Here is an 18474-nt window from a genome sequence, read left to right as displayed (position 1 = left end):
CTGTTTTGGTGACATATAAAATACTAAATACTGTTAAATACAACATAAAGAACAATCATTCAGTACAGCAGACACTGGTAAACGCTTAATAAAACAAGTCTTTACTGTAAGGAAAAATGTTAAGGCTGTGTCCACAGTGCTTTTTCCCAGCTGAAAATGCAAGTCGCTCACCTAAAAATGCTTCCAAACTCCTGTGTTATAGATATTTAAACTTGACAAGCAATACAAACCCCATAGGCCCACACATGGAGCAGCAGTGCAAAATAGACGCTCAAAAAGATATAAAAAAATAAAATGACACCTAATACATTACTGAGGCTTATATACTGATCTAAACTCAAAGGATGGTGAAAGTAAATAAACGACTTGTGGAAATTTTTCAGTGGGGGAAAGAATGTGTGCTTGTGCAACTCTGTGAGGAAATGTAATCAGAAGTGAAAAAGGAAAATGGGACTAATGTTGCTCAACATGTTTTAAAGGAACATGTCACCCAGTTTAGCATTATTTTGAGTCCAATGTTAAAACCACCTTTTCTGTTGACATGCTTTCTATCCTGTTACTAAACTAATAATATGCAGGCTAACAATCCCCATTTAGGGTTAGGGTTTAACTGCTCACCTGATAACCACTAACAAAATTGAACTGGAGGTAATTTTCATACCAAAGACCCTAGCATAGTTTGCATAACTACAGTAGCTATAACAGACTAAAATGTAATAAACCAAGCTTATTCAGCTATGCCATGGAGAAAAACAAGTGGCCTTCCTAAAATGCGTATAATGTTAAAATATTGTATTTAGGGGAGTGTGCAATCTTCTGTGGCCAGCTCAAAATAAGCAGCCTGTATTTGTACTTATTTGGTTATTTAAAAATTAATGTTTCCTGTGGGATTACTTCAGTACCACTATGTGAACGAGGAGACGCAGAATTGTAATAGGACTCTCCAAGGACTTGTGAGTGTATGCCGTTCAAACCTCAGTCTGTTTACCAAAACAAACCTATGCTGCAAATTATGACATCTGAAGCACTTGAGAAACTGACTCAAGTTCATCTACTTTTGTACATATCAGTGTCTAGGATAGAAGACCAAGCGCTCCTGTCCTCTGCTAGATCGAAAGATGGTCAATTATTTTAGGAAGATATGCGCTCCCGTGCTTTTGACAGTTGGAGAGGGCGAGCTTCGAGCTCAGGTCTCATCTGTGCAGGCAAGTCGCCATTTTCGTCCATGAGCTGGTCGATCTTGCGCTCCATGTCAGTGGATTTAGACTTCAACTCATGGACTTTGCGTATTAGCTCAGCTCGATGTCCCTGCAACTCCAACTCTTGCTGTCTCTCCCTTGCCCAACTGTCCTGCACACCCAGTTCCACTTCTAGCTTCTCCAGCTGATGCTGAAGGCACTTGATTTCTTGCTCTTTTTGATAAAGAAGGTCCTGGGTGGCAGCCAGCTCTCTCCTCATGGCGTCCATTGCATCCCGGTCTTGAGCAGTGCATTTCTGCAGCCTCTTCAGCTGGACCTTAGGAGTCGTCATAGGGGAGTCCCTGTCAGTTGGCGTTATGGAAAAACAACTAAAGAATCTCTTCAAAGCAGAGAATCAAAAATAAGTAATATCAGAACAATTCAAGGGATGTCAACATTGCAAATCAAATCTCTTGTTTGTTTTTGAAACAGACCTGGTACAGTGATTCTCTTAAAACACATGAGCCTTAATCCTATTCAATCCTTTGTTAACAAGGGAGCTTCCTTCACTGATATGCACAGAAGCAAAGCCTACAACCTCTCAATGCTGCCTATTCCACTAAAACTGTATGAGCTCATAACAGCCGTGCTCTTATAGATGAAGGAATCTTAAAATGTAGCTTGCCCAGTTCCCTGTTCATGCAAGCTGCAGGGTGTTTTTGTGTCAGTTCACTTATACAAGTTATGTAACCTTACTGATGTAAAAGCCACAGTCTGATGTACTGCTCTTAAGTTAATCCTAACATTACGCACGTTACATTGTAGAATAGGCATTCCTACACACTGCACATCACATGATATGATACTGCACTATTAATACTAACACAACACGCTGTATATAAGGGTTGTACATCTGCTAATTCTTTGTATTGTTTGCTAGCTTTCACAAGACAATGTTTTTACTGTTTTCTTTCATATATGCCAGTGTTCTTACTCATAAAATGGTCATTTTATGAATCCTTTTCTAAAAGCTGTCAATTTACAGACACATAAAGAAGTGCCTTTTTATTTGTATCTATTCTGGCTATCATGGGACTGTTTTCATGCCCATGAACCAGGGATTGTCTTCACAGGTGCTAGACTAGGCACTAGATTTAGCAGCTGTCACACATTTTCAATCAAATGATGCATCGATCTTCCCAAGCTGATTCAAGGAAAGTACTTTGTTTCAAATATTCCTATTGTAAAGCGCATCACATAATAAGGAAATCAAATAATCCAAATGTATTCCCCCCCCCCCCATATATGGAGAATATCAAAAGTAAATCACAATATTCATCAAGTGCTGGCTTATCATTCTAATTATATTAATTACCTACAAATTTATTTCACCCTTTCGGGTAGGAGAGAAAGGGATGCCAAATCCTCTCAAATAACCCCCATACTTTGGCTGAACAGCTACTGTGGTTAAACTAGTTAACGTTATAAAATGTACAGTAGTCCACTGAACCTTTGTTGAAACAAAACTCACAGGTTGGTTACTTTAGCTGACAGACCAAAGCAAAGCTTGTGTTGAGTTGTAATTATCCATAATGGAACATTGTATGAAATCTCATTAAAGAGTACAATGAAATAAACATGAAAGGGATTCATTTCCATATATATATATTAAATCTTCCTTCATTGACTTTTGGACTGCTGAAGGCAATACTGAACTTTTACATTTCTTTGCAATGAACTCTTATTTCTGATATTTAATATCCTTGTGTATTAAAACTGACTGTTAAAAAATATGTGCTGTGGTTGTTTGTTCATAAGAAATGAATTGACATGAATGAAATCATGTAGGTATCATGAACCAAGAAAGGCCATATTTTAGCCATCCTACACTGGCTTCCTTTTGGTTGAGAATAATTTGAAATTTAAAATGTAATAACATTTTTAATTTCAAATCAGACACAGTGTATTTTATTTATTTATTTCACCTGTAGTTTAAATACTATTTGATATTTTGATTCTCATGAATATTCACCACTGGGTGGCATTACTGGGTGATTTTTGTTGGTTTGTCAAAAGTTGTGTCTGATATTTAACACCTATCAGAATCACTATCATAGATGCATTAGGAAAATGGCAATACATGTTTTAGTTGATATACAGCCGAGATTAGCCTTTAACATAAGTAGAACTACAACTGAACAATACCAGAGCAAGAAAGACTGGTAGGTGAGGTTAATTGATTCTTAAAGTGGGGTCTGGGCGGGTCTGGGGACCCCCAGGGGTCCTTGAGGGAGTTCAAGGGCATCCCCAGCTAAATGATAAGTCAGGAACCAAATGGACCCTTACTAGTCTGTTACTCTGAGAGTTAAATTAAAATAGATTTTACAATAGAAATTGGGGTCCCAGAGATAGAAATGTCATAAAATGCATGTCAAACTGCGGGTCCTTGAAATTATAATTATTGAGAATCACAATCACTGCTAGTGCTAGTGCCATAAAAATCTTCTCTTATGGTGGTCCCTGACATATCTTTTCAAACGGGGGTCCGCGAGCTAATAAGTGTCAATTTGGGGGTCCTTGACATGACAAAGTTTGAGAACCACAGTGAGTAGTAGGCTACACCCTCTTTGTGATGACTGTGGTGACGCAGCGATGACGAACCCGGAAATAACATCCTGCAGGAAAATGGATCCAAAAGATGTTGCTTACATCTTTTTAAATTCAGCGTATTGAAAAGGTCTGATAGCGGTTAGTAGTGTGTTACTCTTTAGTGTGTGAATGTCAAGCAGCTTTTCTAGATTGTCTGTAAGGTTATGTATGTAGCCAACTGTCCATTCACCTTAAATTCATAGTTTTCTGACATTTTTGTGTGTCATATTCTGGAATACAGTAGCTATTAAGCCCAGCCAGCTACATTCAGTTCATTCAGTTAAGATCACGATGGAGACAGAAGTCGACGCCGAATCGCGAAAGCGTAGAGTTCACGGAATGTTGAAGCTTTACTACGGACTCAACGAGGAAGGAAAGGCCGCGGATCAAGCAGAGTCCCTGGATCCCTGCGATATCAACGGGCCGCACTTCGACCCTGATGTTTACCTCAATAAGGTAACAGCTGATCTCCACTTGTCAGCAACATAAAGATGTTTAGTAGTGTAGTATGGTGGTACTATCTACAATCTACTAGCCCTGAAACATTCTGAACCATGGCTAGGTCTCTAAGGGTTACCAACCCTGGCATGTTATTATTGGGAACATTTTAAAATGTTTTTTTTGTTTGTTTTACGACAAAGTATGGCGTGGTTGCACTTGCATGTATTACTAAATGGCATTTCTACTTGTCAATCTCACCTGGGGGATGGTGGTGGCACCATCCACTATAGTGGCACCTAGCCTATAGGCTTGAATACTGGCTCATATTCCATATGGACCAGCCATTCAAGGGCCACAGTGCACGACGTGTGTTATATTATTTGATATTGAAAACAATGTAATGTCCATAAAGTTGTCAGCTTTTGATTGATTGATTGAAGATTTTATTAGAAGTTTGCATAGGAAAAGGTAGAGTTTCATGACAGTACGTTATTAACACTTTGACTGCCACAATGTTAAGGGTTTTAAGGGTATAACCCTTGCCACCATAGACGGCCATTCATTTTTGACGGAATAAATTGAAAATGGTAGGATGTACGAAAATTGACAAAAATTTCAGAGAATATAGAGTCGGAACCTTAGCTTTCACCATAAAAATTTCGTCCTGCTGTGGTGTTCTGCTGTGGAGAAACCTGAGGGAGAGCGAAAGCTGTACAGATGAAAAAGGAGCATCAGAAATTTACTTTCTGAGATAATTGAGGTCAAAGGAAAAAAACTTTCAGAAGCCCTAGAAACAAATTGGTAAATGGTACAAGAACACACAGTACCTCTAAATGAAGAACAGGGTACCGGCCATAATGCTGTAAAAAAAAAGTTAAAAAAAAGTTGTACCGTGGTCTAGTTATAAGGCAGGAAAGTGGAAGAAGCCAGGAGACTGACAGAGGCTCTTTTTTCATCTTCCCAGGATGAAGGAGAGACAGAGTAGAATCCACTGTGTTTTGACCTGGGATTTTTTATTCAAGCCTTCAGTTAGACATCAGACATCTCAAAAATAAAGATAAAAACTCTGATAAAGATTAAAAAAAAACTTTACATTGCTGTTTCACTTCAGTATAGTTGTAGATGTGTTCCATTGCAATCATCATTTTAGTCACGTCAAACTAAAACGGTCAAACTACCCTGAGCAATTCAAAGTCATAATACATAAAATTAAATAAAAATTGATGTACATTCATATGGAAATGTTTGTATTGACAAAGTCAAGCCAACTGCGACAAACTTCACCATGTTAGAATCCAGACCAGGCAACTGCAAGTAAGAGTAATTATGAAAAAAAAAAACATAATTACCATAAGGTATATATAATTATTTGCTATACATTTTATATACACAGGTACATATATTTCCAAAATAGCAGATCTACAAGCTCATAGCCCGGCACCGCGCTATGAGCTTGTAGATCTTCCATTTACATATGATGCCTAATAGCCGATCTACAAGCTCATAGCCCAGCAAGGCACTATGAGCTTAGTATTTTCATGGCTCTCCTTTTAGTAGACCTTGTACCAGTGAACTGTACCGTCATGAAACTGTACCTTTTCCTATGCAAACTTCTAATAAAGTCTTCAATCAATCAATCAATCAATCAATCCCTTCTTTGTATTTACCTACTGTATGTTTTTATACTGTTTTTTATTTCCCCCTTTTTTCCTGACTATATCTACTGCATAGTACTGTGTTCTATCCGTCTGTCATTCAATGTTATATGAGATACTGCAATGGTTTACTATGGAAATAAGCCTAGTCTTTTCATGGATCTCATGATCTCCTTTTAGTAGACCTTGTACCAGTGAACTGTACCGTCATGAAACTGTACCTTTTCCTATGCAAACTTCTAATAAAGTCTTCAATCAATCAATCAATCAATCAATCTCTCTCTCCCCAACTTTCTCTCTTGTATCATGGCAGAGAGAGAGAGAGAGAGAGAGAGAGAGGAAGAGAGAGAGGAAGAGAGAGAGGAAATCTGAGCAGGCTTAGCAAACAACGTTGGCACCAGGTTACTTTTAGAATAAAACACGATAAAACTATAAAAATACAATGAGGATTACCACTGGGATTCTTTTTCGATCTCCATCTCGCTGGATTGGTCAGACTGCGACGTTTGCGAGTGACTTATAGTGGTTGTTTTGCTGGGATGTGTTTGTTTTGCACTAAATGGAGCATCTGTCCTCCTTTCTCACCAAGCTAAGCTAAAGAGGCGTCAATTGGGTATGGCAAGCTATGGCAGCTGCCATACCTTGGCTACAGGGGAATATAATAAAATGTACTGTAATCGTGCCTGTTGTAAAGGTATGTAACATGACTGGTGTCTTGCACGCGAGCCTCGCGCGCGTGAAAGACACCAGTCAAGTTGCCATAACTTAGCTTTTTCTGAACTGACGCCGCTGAGCTAAACGCCCTGCTCGATCGGTGGTCCGCGCGCGGACCACCTGTTGTGATCCGAGATGAGCATAATCATCTCTCATCTCATGCTTGCTCTCGGAGCGACGTCGCGACCCCCCAAACACGGCAATACACCACTGTATCAATCAATCAATCTAGCAACAACCACTTACTTTATATAGCAGTTCTTTTCGCTGCGACGCCGCGGCTCGGTGGTCCCTGGTGGCCTGGTCGATGAACCATGACGATCCAGTAAAACTTTTCAGATCACATACGGCTGTAGAAGTAGTCCTCAGTAGTATAGTAAAGCACTAAACTAAACCCCCCCCCCAAACACATGCTGCTCCTTCCGTGAATGCCGTCCATCCAGCAATCCCAGGCCTGGGGAGGACGGTCATGTACCAAATCACCATGGTAACACAAGGTAACACAAGCTGATTGGCCACACAATGGTAACCATGGTGATTTTAGTCATTCCAGGGCCCAGGACGGCTGAATCCAAGCGTCAGTGATACATATGCTCCTAATCTTGTGTTAATTAAAAAAAAGACATTCCGGCGTCATATGACGCCGGTGGCAGCGCGGGGGGGGGAAAAACGCGACGTCATATGACCTCCGTGGCGGTCAAAGTGTTAATTATGCGCAGTGATAAAATTACACTTCGAAAAGAAGTGTGAGTGTGCATGCTTTGCTGCTGTACAGGTATACATATATTTGTGCTGTTTATTCAAATGATAAAAAGCTGACATTATTTAATAAATAAAATAAGTAACATCAACCTTTCTTTCACTTCTGTTTAACTTTGGATGTGTGTGTGTGTGTGTGTGTGTGTGTGTGTGTGTGTGTGTGTGTGTGTGTGTGTGTGTGTGTGTGTGTGTGTTTGCTTGACTTACTGACTTCCTGACTTACAGCTTAGAAGGGAGTGTTCTCTTGGAGAGCTCATGGATCAGGAGAGCTGCATGGTCAAGCAGATCCGAGCCTTGGACAGTGACATGCAGACACTGGTGTACGAAAACTACAACAAGTTCATCTCTGCTACAGGTGACATGACTAAGTTCTAGTGCTTTACTGTTAATCAGTCGAGCCTCACCTGTCGTTTCTTCTCCTTTGAATAGTCCAGGAGATCACACACCTTTTCATAATGGGACGTTGTCTTATGGGGGAAAGCTTTTGGTGACCTAACACTTCATTTATAATGCAATTTCAAAGTAATATGTACAACATCATTAAAAATAAAGCATTACATTGGTTTCCTTGAATAGAAATATTTAATTGAAAATACATTAGTATTTAGTATTGGGCATTAGTGAGGAGTCGGACGGACCATAGAAGTCATCCTTTGAGTTCCAAAAACATGTTTTTATTATGATGTTTGTTTTGGAGAACAATGTTCTTTGTTTGCCACAAGCATTTTCTTTAAAGGGGCAAGAAACCCCGCCTCTTTATTTGTTTTTATCAGAATTCAGATTATGAAAAGAAATCTAAAATGTAGGCATGGTTATCTGTTGTTGTGGGAGGAGGGGCGGAGTTGAGCGTGCATATCATTATACTCTAGTGGTCATTAAAACTAGCCATTGCAGGTGTAAAAATGATAAAGATTCAGCAACTTCATGGTATATTTACCAGTAAAAATGTGCAAGTCTTTTACAAACAAGCTGTCTGAGCTTTTATCCATTGTTTAACTTTCTCCACCCGTGCACCCGTTCTCCGGCTGTTTACCGCACGCAGAGCTGTCTTATCCGCGGGGACTGTGTGTTAGTGTGTGTGTGTGTGTGTTCGTGTGTGGGGGATAACAGTGCGTGCCATGCACACACACGACGTTCACGGAAAATAGCCGATCTAAAAGCTCACCGTTGTGAGCTTGTAGATCAGCATTTTTTTATTTTTATGAGTACATTTTGAATACCTGACATTTACTAAACAGTGTGTTTCCACCACTGAGTCGAACAGCCCCACTGTCAGGGGGACAGCAGCAGCAGCTTCCAGCCGAATAACGGCGTTCTCTCACAGGCCACGGCATGTCAACACGGTGGTGATTCAGCTCGGAACGAGTCAACGACCATTGAAAATAGTAATACTAATATGATAAAACACCAAATACAAAGAAACTACCCTAAAATCTAAAGAACTGTCCGACTTGACTTGTGAGAGAGAACCAGATAACACAGATAAAACAGTGAATGTAACTGTAGGCGGTCTGTTGAGTGTCTGTCTGCTCTGAACCCACTGATATAAAACAGGGTTATTAAATTAATATTAATTAGATATGCCTACATCATGCCACACAAGTAGAATGGATTGAGCAAATATGTAATGAGTGGCGCCAAACATTTATTTTCTACACAGAAACTGGAAGTACACAGAAATGGCTACAGAAACAGCAGAAAGCTCTGAATCCACAAGCGAAGCCTATTGGCAAATTGAACCATATCATTGCTCCCTATCACAAGTGACTCATTGATATAATTGCGGCCAAAGATCGTAGTTTAGTTTGTGAAACGGCACATGCTGACTCCATCCGACTCTGGACATGTACACTTTTTTACTGTCTTTTTTACGGGTTTGCCGCTCCGACATCACACTCTGACTTCACTGTGATGTTAGGGGAACCACACTAACGGATATATCATATATATCTTACCCATATCTAACAGGACTTCATATAGGAATACCCATATATGGAGGCCACATCGGCCACATACCACACTAACAGAATCCATATATGGCCAAGACAGCCCATATCTGTGTGGCTGGCTACAGACAGGAATCTCCATGTATGGGCATAAAAGGGATTGTATGTATGTATGATGTCAGATGTCATAGACGTCATAGGACTTTCACATAACGAAGAGTAAGCATGTTTGGGCTCTCCCGTCACAGCATATCTCCATATACAGTACATGGATCTCCATATATGCGTACCAGGGGTTTCCATATGGGTAACTGGTCCAATACACATCACTGGCCAGATGGCCAAGACATGGCGCAACCTCACCCTTTAGGGTCACTTGTCACCCTGAGGCGTCTTACTAGTATATATTTATAGAAAAGGTGATTTTGGCTTTCTTATCTCTTTAAGTCTGAAATGGGTTCTTATACCAAAGGTTACATTTTTGTGCATATCAAATTCGAGCTGTTTGACTAGTCTGGGGCTCCTTATTGGCCTATAATGATTTGTGTTAATAAAATATAATAAAATAAAAACATAAAAGACATTTGAATGCCTTGTTGGAACGCGTCTCAGATGTTGCCGGTACTCTCATCATATCCCCTCACAGAGAAACCTGCATGTGTCTCTATGTAGCTAAGCTGTCCCACCTCTTGTTCTGAGCTGTCCTTTGTTATATCACCTCTGGTGTGTCCTCTATATTTAGAGATTTTGCCTTTGGTAAAAGCACTCTGTTACAGAACAGATATTTTATTAACGGATGATTATTAAACCCTGACGCCTCCATCCATCCTGCTAGACACGATAAGAAAGATGAAGAACGACTTCAAGAAGATGGAAGATGAAATGGACTGCCTCTCGGCCAACATGGCTGCTATCACAGAGTTCAGTGCTTGCATCAGTGGCACTCTCCAGGACCAGCACACGCAGATAACAAAACTGTCAGGTGAGGGACAAATCTGTTCTTTTCTAGGTTGGTATTTCTTTTAGAGGCAGTTGACCTCTTCGTTCTGCTCCAACATTATATTTATTTTGTCTTCCCTGCTGTCAAAAAATGATTTATTGTTGTATCTTTGTGCAATATACAGCAGAGACTGCACTCCATCATTCATGTTCTAACAACATTTTCAAAGAACCTGGTTGTGTAATAATAATTATTATCTTAGGCTACATTTCTAATCCTCCTCTCCTCTCCTCTCCTCTCCTCTCCTCCAGGCGTACACACTCTCCTTCGTAAGCTGCAGTTTCTGTTTGAGCTGCCTGCGAGGCTGAATAAGTGTCTTGAGCTGCAGGCCTATGCCCAGGCTGTGAGCTCCCATCGTCGTGCCCGCTGCGTACTGGCACAGTACAGCCACTTACCCTCCTTCAAGGGCATTCAAGATGACTGCCATGCCATCATGGACAAGCTGGCACAGGAGCTTCGGCAGAAGTTCAGGTGTGTATTGTGGTAATGGACCTAAATAACGCCATCTTCAGTGAAGCACATGGGAGCTTTACTCAAATTTGAGGGTAAATCGTAAGATACAATTTGCATATTAACCCATTTAGACCTGAGGCCGATTCAAAAAATGTTATTCCTATTTGGGATGTGTTTTGTGTATCATGAAAGCAGTTTTAATGAATACAATGATTTTGTCTCTTCTCCCGAGGCACCGTTTCAATTGTGCACCAGATGGAGCTCTGCTTAGCAGTTTTTCAACATTAGGGCTGCTGACACAAATTGTCTAAATGAAGGAAAATACACGAACAAATCACAATTTTTGTTTACCGTTGAGTTTTCAGTGATCATTTTTGCCAATCTGGTCCCAATCAGATAGCTGAACGAGAGAAGAAGTACATTTTTCTAAACCGTTCCTGGTGGGCATGGAGCTATAATGTGCAATAGTTATCTCCACAACCATACAGCGTACTATTTATTATCCTACGGATCACTCATTCAGATCACCCTCTCTGATCATAGGGATGGTGGGACCAGTGCCAGGGACCTGTCAGAGTGTGTGGAGCTGCTTTTGCAGCTGGATGAACCAGCCGAGGAGCTGTGTGATAAGTTCCTGAGCCACGCTCAGAGCCGCCTGGTGCTGGACCTCCAGGGCCTGGAAGCAGAGATAAGACCTTATCCATCAGCCTCAGACACGCCAAGTGGCTCCGCTGGCACCCCATCTTCTGCTGCAGCTCCTGAAAGCCCCTCTGATTCATCTCCCAAAGCCAGCGCCCTGACCTCTCCCAGCTCAAAGACCGATATTCTGGAATTCATTGACAGGGGTTGCAATGAGTTTGTCAGCAGCTTATGCCTGGTGATCACGTCCTATCAAGAGCTGTTCATCAATCACGCTCAGACGGGGGAGCTGGCATCCAAGAACATCCCCCAGATGGCCAGCGGCAAGCTCAACGCCTTCGTGGATGACTTGGCTGCTCGCTACTTCTCCCTAGTGGAGCGGAGGATTCAGGAAGAGAAGGGCGTTGGAGATAACTCCCTCCTGGTCCGCGCCTTAGACCGCTTCCACCGCAGGCTCCAGGCCGTTTCCAAACTGTTGCCGGGTTCTACCGTGCCACAAAAGGGGACTGAGATCGTGGTGCGAGCGGCCACAGAGAGGCTCAGGCAGTACCTGGCCGCTCTGCAGAGGTTCTACCTGGACAGCCTGACGGACGTGAGGCAGGCCCTGGCCGCGCCGCGCCTCGCGCCGGCCTCCGCGGGCGGGTCTCTCCTAGGGGGCGGGGCTTCCGGGAGAGAAGGCCCGAACAGCCTGCCGGAGCTCCTCTCCTCGCTGTCGGCCTCCATCCTCAATCAGATCAAGTCTGTGTTGGCCTCGGTGCATCTCTTCACGGCCAAGGACATTACGTTCTCCAACAAGCCTTACTTTAAGGTCAGTGAATGTTTATGATTTTATATAATAATATAAACAATATACTGTACAGCACTTTCCCAAACAGTGGGTCGGGACTTTTTATGGTTTGCAAGTAAATATCCCTAAATGTTTTCCTACATTTTCTTTTGATTTTGAGAAAAAAGAAAAGATCTTCAAACTTGACGATTTTCCAGATAATTTGATTAATACATTTCTATTGTATTATTTAATCACTGGATATTTTGGGTTGCTCAATTGGGGTTTTATGTTCTAATCTAGCAAGTTCAATGCACTGTTCTTTTGCCTTGGCTTGAGTTTGTTCAAACCAGCCCTAATAGGCCCTTTGATTTGTGTCCCCCTTTGCCATCATAGGGAGAATTCTGTAGCCAGGGTGTGCGTGAGAATCTGGTTGTGAGCTTCATAAAGTTTGTGTGCCAGTCTTCACGGCAGTTTTGTGAGAGCGCCGGAGACAAGGGAGGTTCCACACCACCAGCTCTTCTGTTGCTGCTGTCTCGGCTTTGCCTGGACTATGAGACCTCTACTATCTCCTACATCCTCACACTCACAGACGAGCAGTTTCTCGTTCAGGTACTTTTCTTGCTGTTGCCATCTTTAATGCCCAGAGATAATGTTTTTTTTTTTTCCTTTTTCTCTGAGTGCTTCTTGTCACCTGCACTTTGGTCTTCCTTTCAGCTTTCCTATCTGTAAAGGGAAATGCAAACACGAGTGTCCCTTTCACTCTACTCCTCGAGACTATGTAATGTAAAAAAGATTAAATAAATGCAGAGGCATGCATAAGGGTATTATACTGGTAAAGCCCTGTCAAAGATATTTAGTTAAGAGGTCAGTTACTCACATTTCCCTCTCGTTGTCAATATAATATCTTTGGCTTAGTTAACCATTAATTAAAAAGAAATCTACTCTTGTGTTCTTAGCCTCTGTGCTTCTATTCTTATAACACTTTCCAGTTAGGCCTACTTGATCTTCTAGGATTACAGGAGCATTGCTAGAGGTCTTTATGCTTATTCTGTCGTTGCACTTGACTAAAATGCCATAGAGTAGGTACAGGGACTATTTCTATTATATTTTATATTGTTATAATAACCACATACTACAACCTTGCAACCTTGTAACCTCAAACTGCTTTGCTGCATCTGTGCGACTGATTTCCCCCCTTTAGATAATAAAGGTATCTATGGGGGTGACAATACCAATGCAGACGTTTTCTATTTTGTTTTTGTTTACCAGCACCACAGCCCTGTGACTGCAGTCACAACCTTATGCACCGAGGCCAGAGAAGCAGCACAGAAACTACTGAACCATTATGTCAAGGTACTGTACTGTAGGTCTTAACTCAGGAAAGCAAACCATATAAAACATAGATATGAGTGTAACCATTAAACCATACACTTACTTGGTTGACCAGTGTTCTCCAAGTGTCTATACTTGGCCACCTATTTTTTCCCGCACTGAGGAACGCCAACTGAATTGGATATCAGGAATTGCTTCAACCTCTTAAGCCATACAATATACTTCATCAGACAATGCATACAATGAATTGCTCACAAGTGTCACAAAGAAAATAACTCTTGTACTGGTTGAAAATGGGTATTGCCTGAAGCTATCTTAGCAGTAGACATTTTGGTGCTTGCATGGGAGGGTAGGACTATACGTCTTACAAATTACAGCTTTAACACACAACATTTTGTGTACAGATCGAGATGTTATCGCCCTTCTATACACATAGAATCCCAAAGAGATTTCTTTATCTCTCCACTCACCGTTCTATCCGGTAAAGCGTAAAAAGGATTAGCCATGATATCTGGTAGACATGGTAATGGTTTCCCCGGCTTTACTGCAGGTCCAGGGCCTTATCATCTCCCAGATGCTGAGAAAGAGTGTGGAAACACGAGACTGGGTCAACACCATTGAGCCTCGAAATGTCCGTGCTGTGATGAAGAGGGTGGTGGAAGATACTACTTCAATTGATGTGCAGGTGGCATTTTATGTTTATAATTGATCTTATCTGTTGTCAGCTGTTGTGTGAATTCTTTTTTTATGTTTTTTATGTTGATGTCAAAGTTTCAGGAGAGGCCTGTCACTGAACAGGTGTTTCTCTTCTAATACTGTAGCTTTGAAGGAAAGACTTGTTGTATACCACCTTCCTCCCTCATAAAACCTAGAGACACTAAAACCTTTATTTAAGATGAAGTGCCATGACCCCCCCCATGAAGATAGAGTGATGTCACTCTATCTGTGTTTTTGGATCGGCACCTTTGACCCACAAGGTGGCAGCCTCGAGAAAGAAATCCAAAATGCAAAGGGAATACATAATTGCTCATAACAACCACACCAGGGGGTCTAATGAAATACTGTCAACCTCCTAGACACATGAAAACCAGAAAAAGTACAAAACTATGGCACCACCTCTTTAACTTGATTGTGCTTCCCTTACAGGTTGGTCTTTTGTACGAGGAAGGTGTGAGGAAGGCACACAGTAGTGACTCTAGCAAGAGGACCTTTTCTGTCTGCTCAAGACAGCAACCACGTTATGCAGCCAGCTACACTCCAAGGTACCTACAGTACGCAACTTTAAAGACAATGCCTTATGTGGTATACCTTGACCGTGTGCTGTCTTCTAGTTTAGAGGTATATTTTCCAATGGAGATTTTTTTTTTTTTTTTTTTTTTTTCAATTGCAACTTTGACAGTTCAACAAAAATGTTGCATGTTGCACTTGCGACTTTGACAGTCCAATTCTGGTAGCCTTTGTTTTGTTTTTTTTGCTTGTATACGCTGCATCAAAAAATCCCAAAGTATTAAGGATGAAAAGACAAATAGACCGAACGGCCCTGCCACAAGCTAAAAGAAAAGAAAAGCACAATCTGTGTTATTCTGAAATCCTTACACATGATCTTAGACGTCTGCATAAATGTATATTCAAAGCATACTCTCAAAGAGAAAGACTAGATAATACAGAGCATATGGTGCCCTTAACAAGATGAGCACTTGCCAGTGTTTGTCCTGTCCTGTCCCTGCAGACATTTCTGCTACTGGTTGCCATAACTTCCCCATTTTCATTTTATATGATCAAAACTTTAATAGATGGATGTTGCATTGCTTTAAAGACTACCACTCTCAAAACAGATTATACCGAAAGGGTTCCTAGATTGGTCCATCCTTCCACCCACCCACCATTTTGGTCCAATATAACATTATCTTTAAAACTACTGGATGGATAGGCATGGAGTTTGCTATCTGTTCCTGTACTCTGTACTCTGTTCTTGTTTTTTTCTTTTTTTCTTTTTCATACTTCTCTGTAACTTTGTAAATAACCTTATACTGCTGTGCTGCCTCTGGGCAACTGATTTCCCCCCTTGGGATAATAAAGGTATCTATCTCAAAATGTAATGGGCAGATTGACCCTACTGATTTTGGAGACCCCGTGGCCTTTCCTCTAGTGCCACCCTTAGGCCAAAATTTCCACTTACGCACAAGATATCATAATCTAATGGTCAGTTTACTCATTGCTGAGTGCATGAATGCCCCCTGGAGAGACTCCATGACATTTTCTCTAGTGCCAAAATGTCACAAGATTATTAAGATATTATTAGGATATCTCATAATCTAAGGGGCAGTTTGCAGGGTGAACCCAGCTATGTGGGCCCCATAGCCTTTCCTCTAGCACCACTCTTTGGCCAATCTAGGGCTAGCAGAGCTTTTAATCTTCTTAGTCTTGTTTGTTTAATACAGTGATTTTCATTTCAACCTGAGCTGTTTTGTCTGTCGACAGTGCTCCCATGGATACCAACCTCTTAAGTAACATCCATAAGCTCTTCTCTGAGAGGATTGACATATTCAGCTCGGTGGAGTTCAACAAGGTGAGTGCTGATGTGGGATCTGTTTTATGCCTTACTGGGTAGAGTCCAATCAAGTAATCTCAAGGCGGTGAAACACCGCCTACGATAGCAACCCCTCGCTAAATATGTCTGTATAGGTACTACAAACACACACACCATCTCAAGCACCCTCAGAACTTGATAATGTGCCAAGCAGTGCAAATAGAGACAACTCAAAGTGCTTTAATAATACTTTTCTGTCTCTCTCCACTTCTTTTTCCTTGCCCCCACCTGTATTTATGTTTTTGCTCTAACACACACTTCTCCGATCCCCCTCCCCCTATCCTTCAGGTCTCTGTGATCACAGGAATTATAAAAATCAGTCTAAAGACATTCCTTGAGTGCGTCCGCCTGCGCACCTTTGGCCGCTACGGCCTGCAGCAGATCCAGGTGGACTGCCACTACCTGCAGATGTACCTGTGGCGCTTCGTCTCTGACGAGAACCTCGTCCACTTCCTGCTGGACGAGATCGTGGGCAGCACCGCCCATCGCTGTTTAGACCCCGCCCCCATGGAGCAGAGCGTGATCGAGGTTATCTGTGAGAGAGGTTGAACGCTTTGACCGAAGAAACAAAGTCTATTAGAAAATGAATGTCTCAGATATGTGAAAATGAATCGTTTATCAAGTACAGTATAGGGCAGAAGGGGGAATTATTCTTGTTCTAATGTTTGGGAGACTTGGGGGGACTCTTGTAAACGAGGTGAAGAAGATAGAAGTTTGACTGTATTTTATTCAACGCGTGCTTCATAACTACATTACCAGGCACATTATGAAATTATGTTTTAATGTTGGATTTGTTCAACCAGTGCAACTTCAGTGGCAACAAATCAAAGCCAAACATTGGGAAAAGGTCCAGTTTTTGCCTGGACTTGCATCTCAGTGACGCTTAAGTTCAGTTGTTTCATCATTTTTGTCACATTGTCCATCAATTCCGTTCACTTGCAGGTTGTGTATGAATACAGACTGAACAATCTTTTAGAACAGGTTAACATATTTAAAAGCACTGTAAGAACTGTAGTTGTACGCTGACGCTCCACCTTTTAAAGGAAGTGAAATTGTTAATGAATGATAATGAGTAATTGGTGAGTCCTGCTGTTGAATGATGTGGTATACTATTAGTCTGTATACTACTATACAGACTATTCTATGTAAATAATGTTTTGGGGTGAATTACTTAATTCATTAGTAGTATGGATGTGATCTAGTAATCTAAGTTTTAGCACTTAAAGATTATTTATTTCTGCTAACTTTATTCTGTACTCTCATCAGGAACATAATTGCATTCTCTATTCCTTACATCTCTTGCACATATTATATACCTTAAGGAGCTATGTTACATGTGCAATGAATCTATAACAATACAGTGATTGAACATTCTGAATTATTTCCTGGGGTCTTTATTTTCTTTACAGAGTTGAAGCTGCAATCCGTTATTTTAATACCTTATCTGGGATTTGAACCCTGCTTGCGGGAAACCAAACTACCACACTCATGCAAGAGCTTAGACCAAGGGTTCCCAAACCTTTTAGGCCACGACCCCCTCAAAATAATCATATTTGAACTGTGGACCCCCAACCCTGACAAGCACTTGGAATCGTAGGCATTACATTTTAGTTTGACGAGGTTACACAGATAAATATTGTGAAAATAGCTGAGTGCAGGGCGTTGTGTGCTTATTAGCTATTAGCTATTTTCACAATCTTTATAAATTTCTTACATAATATTAGAAAATGTGGCCAATTTAAAAAGTTCTAAAAGCCCTTAAAGTGTAACTTTGTTTTGAATGTGCATACACAGTATATGCACATTAAGCTAATCATCTGGGGACCCCCAACATAATTTGGGGACCCCCAGTTTGGGAACCAACCACTGCCATAGGCTGTATACTGAAGGTGCAGCCAGGACAATCCCTGGCCATATCGCATTTATGATCTTAAGGCAATACTACTTGTCAACCAGTAGGTGTCGACACAACGATACAAATTACTCAATGGAAGAGTTATGTAGGGAGACCACAACTAACCTACTTGCAGATGTGCTAGTTTTATATTTCATTTAACAATAGGCCTAAATAAATATTGGTTGAAACAACATTGCAATTATTAAAATAAGTTCCATGTGGCAGCGTAAAAGGATTTAACTGTGTCAAAGATTGTAATGAAAGATAGCCTACCGGTATGTATAATAAATACATTTATGAAGCTTGGCAGATGGTTGTGAAACAGCCTCGCCAGTCATCCTACCTGCATGCCTGATTGGCCAGAGGTTCTCCTCTCCACGGTCTTCTGATGACCATTGAGGCATTTCATTGGCTCACAGGCTATTCATGCTGACAGCGTCTGTTTTGGGGGC

General features: G+C 41.2%; 1 protein-coding gene across 1 annotated transcript; it reads left to right on the top strand.

Moving 5' to 3' along the window:
- Positions 1-3876: 3876 nt before the first annotated feature.
- Positions 3877-17444, top strand: vps51 (VPS51 subunit of GARP complex). Its single transcript, XM_080748846.1, has 11 exons — positions 3877-4283; positions 7622-7751; positions 10178-10324; positions 10594-10813; positions 11339-12242; positions 12597-12812; positions 13473-13556; positions 14086-14220; positions 14682-14797; positions 16017-16104; positions 16414-17444. Exons 1-11 carry the CDS (start codon positions 4119-4121, stop codon positions 16672-16674), a joined length of 2466 nt encoding a protein of 821 aa, XP_080604972.1. The 5' UTR covers positions 3877-4118; the 3' UTR covers positions 16675-17444.
- Positions 17445-18474: the final 1030 nt, after the last annotated feature.

The sequence above is a fragment of the Nannobrachium achirus genome (assembly GCF_963921795.1).
Source record: "Nannobrachium achirus genome assembly, chromosome: 19".
Taxonomy (NCBI): domain Eukaryota; kingdom Metazoa; phylum Chordata; class Actinopteri; order Myctophiformes; family Myctophidae; genus Nannobrachium; species Nannobrachium achirus.
The sequence above is the reverse complement of the archived record's forward strand: the minus strand, read 5'-3'. Positions and strand labels throughout refer to the sequence as shown.

Coding starts and splice junctions, on each gene's coding strand:
- vps51 (XM_080748846.1), top strand. CDS start 4,119: ATGGAGACAGAAGTCGACGCCGAATCGCGAAAGCGTAGAGTTCACGGA. Junction 10,814..11,338: donor GAGCTTCGGCAGAAGTTCAG/GTGTGTATTGTG, acceptor CTCTGATCATAG/GGATGGTGGGACCAGTGCCA. Junction 12,243..12,596: donor CCAACAAGCCTTACTTTAAG/GTCAGTGAATGT, acceptor TTGCCATCATAG/GGAGAATTCTGTAGCCAGGG.